The following is a 10262-nucleotide window of genomic DNA, read 5'->3' on the forward strand; positions in this document are numbered from 1 at the left end:
TGAGGAACCTCGTCTTTTGACAATTAAGAAAGAAATGCAAAAACATAATTTTTTAAAAATAATAATGAGTTGTAAATATTTAGGGGTGAGGAGGACAAGCTTCCTTCTCATTGATGAGGAGGCAAGTATTTTCCAAAAAAAATGACACATCTGTTAAAAATAATATAAAATTGAATAAATATCTCGCTCATGAAGCCACGTTAGCATTCCATTAGTGTCATTTAACTTCACCATTTAAAACAATTTTCTAAAGGTCGGAGACTAAACTGTCACTTTTTCAAATTTAGGGACCAAGTAGAAATCTATCTTCAAACTCATGGACTAAAAATGTATTTACCCTTTTATTAATATTGTCACTCGTAATAGTAATATTAGAGAGCTTTTGAAGTAGGCAAATCACTTTTTTTTTCAACAATTTGGAGATTCCAACTTCAAGAGAATAAGTACATACTAATTACCGCTGAGCTATGCTCATGTAGGTGAATTAGACAAGCTCTTAAGTCTTAAGCCCGCATATGGTTTTGGCAATTAAGAAGAAAATCAATCTTCTCCTTCAAAGAACTGGTCGGCGCATTTGTCACACAATTCATTCGATGGCGGAAGAGGAGTTGACCTGTGACCTACCTCTTTACCATAAAACAAGAATTAACAGAGAGCCTCAAAGAATATGTGGCTCGCTTCAACGAGGAAAAATTACTAGTCAAAGATCTTACTGATGGAATACCGCTACTCACTTTCGTATCTAGCATAAGAAACAAGGGCTGTTATTTTCTTTTGGAAAAACGGCCCCAACAACTTTCTCAGAGGCATTGAATTGAGCCCAAAAATATATGAGTGCAAAAGAGGTACTCCATTCAAAGCAGGGTCTCGACATAACTCAAGATCAATCAGATTAACGAAACCATTTGAAGAAATATACCTCAACAACAGTCTCGGAGATAACCTGACAAATGCGCATTGGAGGACAATATCTAATTTCTTTTTGTTTCTGTGTTTTTCTTCTTCTGGTTGATAATTGAATAGGTTTAGGACTAATTTTTTTACATGTTAGGTTATCATTTGCTTCGTTTCAAATTATGTCTCATTTTATGTTTCCAAGAATAGTTACTTGCTTTTGGTTATCTGTTATAGTATCAAAGATTTAATTAATTCCTTATTACTTAAGCATTTATCTTTTATTCTAAATGAAAATCCCTCAAGTGGAGGTATGAGTAAGTTAGTCAATAGCTTGTCAAGGAACTCGAACCAAGACAGATCTAGAAGCAAACCGATAAGCTAGAAGCCAGTCAGTAAAACTGGGGAAGAGAATCCCAAAGGTGCTGAAAAAGACATGCGTACAGACCCAAGGTCAAAACAGAAAGCTGGCAAGCTAAAACCAATCAACAAAACACAAGGTATAAAATCATTTGGCAAATGCCAAATTAGGTTAGAAACCCGAGGATGTTGATTGAACTCGGGGTAAAAAACCGGCAGAAGTCAAATAAGTTAGAAACTCAAGGGCAATTAAACTGAGGGTATAAAACCATGGGCGAAAGCCAAACATGTTAGAAAGTCAAGAGTAATCCTGAGGTATAAAACCATGGACAAAAGCCAAATAGGTTAGAAGCTCGATGATGACACCATTGGCTCAGCTAAAGGTTAGGTCCCAAAGCCAAAATCTAAGGGTTAAAACTAACCGTATAGCAATGCCCAAGAGACTTGATTGCAACTAACCACAACAAAAGAGAATGAGGGTTAGAAAAACAAGCCCATAAAGATGACAACTGACAACGACAAAAGAAAAGAGGACAATTCCACAAAAATAGTCAGCCACATTGAGTAACAAATATTCTGAATATAGAATTCTTAGTATGTTGTTTGCCTTCTATTTTGAGAGTGAGACTATTGTTATGGGAAGATAAAAGAAGAACGGACTAAACAATGGAAGATGGAAGTAGGGCTGAGAGAGGAGCGGGCTCACAACGCCAAGTAAGAAGGCCAGAACTAGTGACCCGGGGTCGGTGCCGAGGTGTTCTCGACCAATTGACTGAGAACATCAGTGGTTCTCCTCAACCCTTGTTCAACCCGATCCAGTTCTACCCTGTCTTGACCCTTGATTTGATATTAAGCCAACGACGAAACGCACAGGTCCAGAAGTTCAGATCTCCTAAGCACACTAGGATTCGACTTATGTAAATCTTAAAAAGATTGAGATTCGATTTCTATAAATAGGAGGGTAAACCAAATCTTAAAGGTACGCTGAAATACCCTACTCTCCATACCCGACTACTCTAATTCTGACTTAAGCATCAGATCTTGTATGGCAAGAGCCACACCGATCTTAGTGCTATTCTGTTTTGCAGGTCTTGTCGATCCCTTTTATTCTAGAAGATTGGTGCGAATTTGGTGGAATTCTAAGATGACAAATTTTACATCAACATATGTCAATTTATAATTAATATAAAAAATTATGATATGACAATCTATGATGAGCCAAAATTTAACATTCAACATAGAGTTTCAAGTCCTAACATTATGTGAATTTTAAAATCAAAGTTTATGGATAGGTTCAAAATTAAATTTTTTATTTAATGAAAAAGAAAAATTCAAAAGAATGTCTAATATAGACTTAGCTCAATGGTTATTGGCACCTAAGGATGTTCACGGGACGGGGCGATGACAGAGAAGGCTTCCCCGCTCCTCATTTAATCGCCCATCCCCGCAAAATTCCCCATGAAATTTTGCAGGGAATGAAGCGAGGATTCCCCACACAGAATTCATGGGGATCAAGGTCCCTGAAATTTTCCCTCATTTATTTTTTTAATTAATTTTCAATAAATAATTTTTTTCTAATTTTTTTATATGATTGCTTCTAATTCTAAAGTAAAACCCCATTTATAAGATCTAATTCTTGCAAATATATATATTAGGTGGCGAGTAGATAAAAATACATGATTTTTTTTAGTATGTATATATGAAGAAGATAAAAAAATTATTTTAGAGTATATATTAAAAAAATAATGTGAGGCAGAAACGAAGAATAGGGATAGAGAACGTATTCCCATCCCTGCCCCGATTTAGGTGGTAGAGAAAAATTCTCCAGAGATCATGAATTCGAATATTCCACCCGCGCTCGTTTAACTAAAAAAAATCGAAAAGAATGGTTGGTATTTGGGGCAACGAGTGGGCTCAATCCCTCCAAAAGAGTTAGAGATATTTTTGTCCAAAAGAGGTCAAATTCGTATACAACTGGCGGTTGATATTCGTGCCCAGAATATGACGACGTGGACAAGTTGCAGAAATGACCGTCACGGAGGCGAGATATCACGCTTTTTCACAACAACTGAGACCGTCCGATCCACTCCATGGTCGCGCCTGATTCAAACACGTGGGTACAACGGTGACAGATGGGTGAGAATTAGCGGGGCTACGTCACAGTAACTGTCCGTTTATCTTCTTCTACAGAACAAAAAACTGCAACGAAGGAAGGAAAAAGCCCTGCCGATTGTGGGAGGGTTTCGTTGATTCTTTCGTAGAGATTAGTTTCGTGAAGCTCCTCGCATGGAATCGATTGGTTGTAGTTTGAGTTCGTTGTCGCAATTTCGGGCGAATAGTTTATTGTCTCAGCAGATACTGTTTGGTCCTCGCCGGAGACCTCCATCGCCGATAATCCATGCATCGGAGACTCGGAACTTTCCGGCAGCTTCTCGCTTTCCGGAGCTCCGGAAGTCTACTTCTCTCGCCGCTTGTGGCACCTTGATGGCCAATTCTGTTCCGGTGCGTTGTTCTGTTCTTAACTATTCCTGTTTTTAGTCCGTTAGGTGTGGGAAATGGTGAATTTTAGTTTTTCATTAGTTTGTCAGAGTAGGTTGATTTGAATTTTTGGATGATTACTTTTTGTTGCATTGGGGAATCTCAAATGTTCTCGGAGAAACCATGATTTTGACGATTCACTTTGGGCCTTGATTGCTTCTGAATTTTCTCATATTCCTCCTTATTTGATCATAAACAGTCAGGATTGTTCTTGCAAGTGCGTTAGTTCTTGATGCGAATATCGTTTTGTGATGCTGTTCTTCCCCTCCCTCCCTCTTTCATGTTGATAAAAAAAACAACCTTTTATTGAGAGATATGGAACTACAGTACAAAACGGCCATACAAAAACACAGGACCTAAGCAGAAGAGAGTGCGATTATAAAAGGTGGAATCCAATTATCATCAATTGAACATGAAGGATAAATCACCAAAAAAATCCTATTCATGGAAGTTTAAAGAGTGGCATCGAAATGAGCATTGCTCCAAACTTCCTTCTGCAAACCCTCTACCACTTGAAAGTTCCTCCTATATCTCTGGAGCCAGAGAATCTAAAGATATATATGCGTATATCTGTGTGTGTATATAACGACCTGCCTCAGAAACCTTTCTTTCTCATGAAAAGAGGATGTAAAAGAACTTTCTTGCAATCCTGAAGAGGAACTCGCAGCATCCCAAAATATGATTGAGATCATCTGATGCCTATTTGTAAAGTGCACACCAATGTGGCCAAGCATCTAAGAGGAGGTAAATAAAGGGGTCAAGTGTTTTCTCACTATTTAGTATTTACGAAATTAAGTGGTCTTAATCCTCCCTAAAGAAACAAGTTTGGAGAATAACCTAACTTTCTTCAGGATGTTGACCTTCCAAAGCTTGGTAGTAGAGTGGGGTAAATAAAGGGATTGAGAAGCTGAGGAAAAACCCAGAAAGAGGAAGAAAAAGAAAGAAATTGACACAAATATGATTTACATGAAAAGGCTTAAGCTGAATACAGAGACCTGTGTAGGGTATCTTTGAACCCCAGACAAAAGGTAACACCTTGAACAATGGTAATAAGGGAAGTCGTATCATCCAGACCTCTATCCACAAGTGCTCTCTTAAGGAACTAGTTAAGAGAGGAGAATGCCTTGAAGAGGAAAAATGTTGGATAAGCAACATCCTTCAAGATCTAAGTTATATAGCTGTATGGAAAATCACAAGTGTGGCATTTCCAATCAATATGAGTCGCATCCCCTACAACAAAATTGAGGAAATGATGTAAGCCTCTAGAGATTGCTTTCCATGGGTTTTTTGGAGTGACATTTACAATTATCTTAAAGTTCCACCCAATGGGGTGACACCCATGTTTACTTAATACTCTGAACATTTGTTTTTTTTTTAAAATTAACCATCAAAAGGAATTCTTATACTCATGTTCAATGTTCCACTGATTAACTGTACTTCTCTGAACTTGTTCTCATCTTATATTTTTATAGGGTGTCAAAATTTTATTCTTCTTTCTTTAATATTTTGATATGCAGTCAAGAAGTGGTGTGTACATAGTTGGTGACTTTATGACCAGGAAAGAGGACCTACACGTTGTAAAGCCCACAACCACTGTGGACGAAGGTAATTGAAAATTTTGGATATTTTCCCCCAAACCATTAGCAAATGTGATAGAACCAAAGAACTAGAAATATATTGAAATATAGAAACTACAATGTGTAGCTCTCTTGATTATTCTTATTCAAGCCTAAACCACAATAAACAATTGACTCCGTCTCATCTCATTCCCTATATTTATAACCAATAACTTGCCTAATAAGTAATAACTAATATGCACTTATGAACCTACTAATTCCTACCAAAATGTTGCTTATTGTGTCTGTTTATGCATACAGCACTAGAAATTCTGGTGGAGAAAAGGATCACGGGATTTCCAGTAATTGATGACAATTGGAAATTGGTAGCATTTCATTTCCTTATTTATAAGAGACATTTCTCTACTGTAATTATGCTTTTATTTTGTCATCCCGTTTGCAAGTACTTTTTATCTAACATCCACTAGGCACACTGTTCAGTTCTGTCCAGGATTTTGCATCAAATGTTTTACTTTGAATCATCACGTTTTCATTCCACCCCACCCCCCCACCCACACCCACACTCAAAAAGATAGGTGGCATGTGTTTCTTATTGCAATAAAAATCATTCGTTTGCCATTACTGCAACCTTTTTGAATTCGGGTGAATTGAAGCTCTATAGGATTGATATAGATGGCCTACTGTTGGACAATCAATCATAGATGCTTATAATAGAAATTACTTCTTGATGCAGGTTGGCGTAGTTTCCGATTATGACTTGTTAGCACTGGACTCCATTTCAGGTATATTTGAAACTACTTCTTATTGCTGTCAGCAAGTTGTCTAATTTCAACTCCTCCGCACTGCCATTCTTTATCCTGTTTTTATAAGATTGTTCGGCTGTCTTATCTTTGGTGTTTGTAGCATCTTTAGTTATGTTTGTTTTTTTATCGTTTTTTTATAGGAAACAGTTTTATTGATGGTATAAAATATTAAAATTACAAAATGGGGTAACCCCTATCCAAGTATCTTTAGCTATGATTGGTTTTTGGGGAAGTTACAGAAAGCCTTAAAAGAAGAGAGACTTTAGCTTTCCTAGATCTTATGCTTTCATTAACTTGTAGTTTCTGTTATTGACTCTATTTGGTTCATCTAACATTTTTGCTAGTTGTATGCAGCTGTTTGGTATGTATAAATTTATTTTTTCAATTTTTGCTTCATGTCGAATGATATATGGTATCAGGTCATTACTTTAATATGAAAATCTTTTGGGTTGGGGATCAGGTTAAAAAATTTGGCCAAGTCTTTGATGGTCATTGTTTTTTCGTTATTTTATCTCAAGAAAAAACTAATTATTTTTTTTCATATTGCTTATGGTCATTCAGTTTGTGGATGTAGATCTTGCAGATTTTTTGTTTTGACATCTCTTTAACGAAAATTGGTCCGACTGCACCTGCATAATTTGTTCCAAAATTTTAGAATGAATTTTTTTTAATTGTTTTAATTTAGGTGGTGTAAGGACAGATACAAGCATGTTTCCTGAAGTCGACAGTTCGTGGAAAGTATGCAACCTCCTTTTTTTGGCGTTTGTTTGTTGTTTTCATACTCTTTGCAATCAGTGTTCCCGTTGACTTTATTTATGAAATTATTTCTTCTGAGCATTAAAACAAGTAGAAAACTTTACTTTTTCAAAAGAACTAAATGCGGTACATAAAGTGAGAGTTGCTGTATTAATTACCAGTTAGGCTTGAAAAGAGCTTTATTTCAGACAGAACTTAAACCTTTTTAATTTTGTGAAGGGCATCAACAGCTCAGGTAATATTAGCAATAAATCATAAGGTTATGTTCACTGGTCAAAGATTTCATTTTCATGCATATTGTTTATGTCTGAGCACAGGTATTGGCTTTGTTATGTCTGAGCACAGGAACCTCGATGTCGAGTTTAGCAAGAGGCAAATGAAGGGTAAACTGTGCGATTTACCAAAAGAAGCTTTGGTTTTAATACTTTTCTTGGTACAGATGGTCAAAAGCTTTTAATTGCTTACTAGTTTGTAGAGGATATGAAATGAAAGTAATCTGCGCAAATAATTTCTCTAATCCTAAACCATCCTTGTAGACATTTAATGAGGTACAAAGGCTTCTAAGTAAGACCAACGGGAAGGTGGTCGGCGATTTGATGACACCGGCCCCTCTTGTCGTTCGAGAAATTACCGATCTTGAGGATGCTGCTAGGTCCAGACATGCTTCCCTCCACTGTTTCTGTTTCTTCATAGTATCATACCATTTCCTTGACTGTTTTTTGCAGCTGAACTTTGAACCATTGCTTCTGATTTATAAAATGCAGATTATTGCTTCAGACAAAGTATCGTCGACTGCCAGTGGTCGATGCCGAGGGAAAGCTGGTAAGACATCTATTCCACTCTTCTCATTTTAATCAATGGTTGTTTTCGCCCTCGTATCGTAAAATGTTGAAACCTTTAATGAAGGTTGGGATTATTACAAGAGGCAATGTGGTAAGAGCTGCTCTTCAAATAAAACATGCTGATGAAAAGTGAACAGAACATGATTTTGTTGCAGCCAGAATCAGAGCCAATCTGCTTGCTTTTAGCACAGAAGATTCTGAAGTGTAAGCATACAATTTTGGGTCATGATTTTATAAGTATACATCACACTTTTGTATAAATAGATATGATCTTGATTTACCAAAACCTGAATTATATAAATGGATGAATCATGCTCCATTACTCAGCCTCTCTCTTCTTACATGTGACTGCGGTGATTTGGAATTACGATTTTTTCAGTCGTAGATAGATGTCTTAATTAGTTGAAAATTAAAATTATCATGTATTATATGGTGGGCATTAACATATTATGGCCGTGAAAATGGCAACTTGTTAAAAAGTAGTGAGTCATCTCTGTATATTTTAATGTTAAACAACAAATATGGTGCTGGTCAATTCAACACTATACTTGAATTCTCCTCTATGAAAAGGATTTAAACATAAATAATATTTAAGTCGGTCGGGTGTTTTCTTACTAATTACCATTATACCATTTTTGAAAGGGAAAATGTCTATTTTTTCTTTCTTTTTCATTTTATGCATTGTTCTCTCATAGTTGCGGAAAAAAAAAAAAAAAACTTAATAGTGTTCAATAGAGGTATACTGACGGAGTACCTGACTTTTTGAATATTGTGTCTACCTAAACATTAAATTAGTAAATTAGTCAATGTAGAGGAGGCGCAGGCTCAGGTCCCTGTTTGAGTATAAGGGAAAGACTCTTAGTTATTAAAAAAAAATGTAGATGAAGTAATGTTGTCGTACGACAGGAGGATTCAAATTCATAACCTACTGTTGAGTTAAGCTCACTTTTACTTTGTTAGAATACCACACTAATCTTCAATATAGCAACAGTTGTGATGTTCGGTCTGATTCGGTCTTGGTCATGATGAATATGACTTAATTTCTTCTTCTTTTTTTCTTTTTTAATCAAGAATATGACTTAAAATGAGTAGCTTTAAATAGAGACAGAATAATTTGAATAGGTAATGCGTGCTAGAAAACAATTTGTAAAAGCAAAAAGTAACTACCACTTTATTAATCATTAGAGTTCATATCCAAGGCATCTTGTGTATTTCTACAGTGCCTAACTCAATTAATCTAGGTTTGGAATCTCCATCTCAAATCATCTTTAAATTGTAATATTTTTTTTAAAAAATCCCATTAGACAAAATATGTCTCTCCTGAAATCAAAGGTATTGTAGTAAATAAATAAATCTAACCACACACCATATTATGGATTTTCATTAATATTAATAATGCACAAATTTAATATAAATATGTCTATATTTTAAGATAACTAAACGTCCCCGAGAGATAACTTGAGTGGCTTGGAGCTTCAAAGAATATACACAGTTGGGACAATGCACATACCTCAGATATAAGAGCAAAAAGGCGAAAGGCTCACCGACTCCTAAGTAATAAAATATATATAATTTATTAATGAAACAGGTCTCATTGATAGCTAAACCTAGTAATTTAAGTCTTCAAGATGCATTAAATAAAACCATAGATTCAATTCATCTGGTTAAATTTGAATAAAGCAGTCAAACTTTCTTTTTAATTGAAATTACTTTTTAATCCCAATTTTTGAATAATTTTTGCAATTAAAGGAACATACATCACATCAGTCAACCTTTCTTACTTTTTCCTTTAGAGGAAGATTTAGGGTTTATAAAATATTTTTCAAGTTTTTTGAGTATTCTATTTAAGTGTGAATATTAGAAATCAATATTATTCCTATTATTACTACCTTGAGAATGAACTGTTTTTTTTTTAAGACTTTACTCATCTTTGAATTTAAATGAGGATTCAAACTTATAACATTTTAATCCAAAATATGTCGTACTCAGTTGAGTTATGTTCCAATTTAAGTATATTACACCATGTCCAACTAATATTCAAACATTGAGAATCGCGTGCCTAACACACATGTATTTAAGGTCGAACAACTCTAATAAGATACAACAATATATTGAAGCCATGCAACAATTTTAAAACCTTCTCATCTCAAATTGGAGAGTAATAATAATCAATGCATAAACACGGCCTACACGTCAAAATATAAATGACCTACTAGATCTATATGCAAAATACTCTCTTATAAACTTTGCCAATAGAGAAAATCTCTTCCCCAGAAGTTGTTTGCTGGTAACGTTTCTATTTCTTATTTCATATTTTTTTGCTTTCAAGTTTTTAGAAACAGTGGAAGTGTTAAATTACTTTTTTAATAGCTTTTGTCAAAATTTCAATCAAATTTTGAAACCAAGCAAATAGTTTATTGTTCTCGTTTCTTGTTTTTTAAACACCAAACATTAGGGACTTTAGATGATTTTTAAAAATGTCATAAATAGAT

The 10262-nt window shown here is 35.1% G+C and overlaps 1 protein-coding gene across 1 annotated transcript; it reads left to right on the forward strand.

Annotated features, from left to right (window-relative positions):
* Nucleotides 1–3437: 3437 nt before the first annotated feature.
* Nucleotides 3438–8096, forward strand: LEJ2 (Cystathionine beta-synthase (CBS) family protein). The gene is made up of 8 exons (XM_022293813.2): nucleotides 3438–3756; nucleotides 5310–5397; nucleotides 5670–5734; nucleotides 6103–6151; nucleotides 6858–6910; nucleotides 7465–7580; nucleotides 7693–7750; nucleotides 7835–8096. Exons 1-8 carry the CDS (start codon nucleotides 3541–3543, stop codon nucleotides 7901–7903), a joined length of 714 nt encoding a protein of 237 aa, XP_022149505.2. The 5' UTR covers nucleotides 3438–3540; the 3' UTR covers nucleotides 7904–8096.
* Nucleotides 8097–10262: the final 2166 nt, after the last annotated feature.

Source organism: Momordica charantia (assembly GCF_013281855.1).
Source record: "Momordica charantia cultivar OHB3-1 chromosome 2 unlocalized genomic scaffold, Mcharantia_2.0 BLBB01000002.1, whole genome shotgun sequence".
Lineage (NCBI taxonomy): Eukaryota > Viridiplantae > Streptophyta > Magnoliopsida > Cucurbitales > Cucurbitaceae > Momordica > Momordica charantia.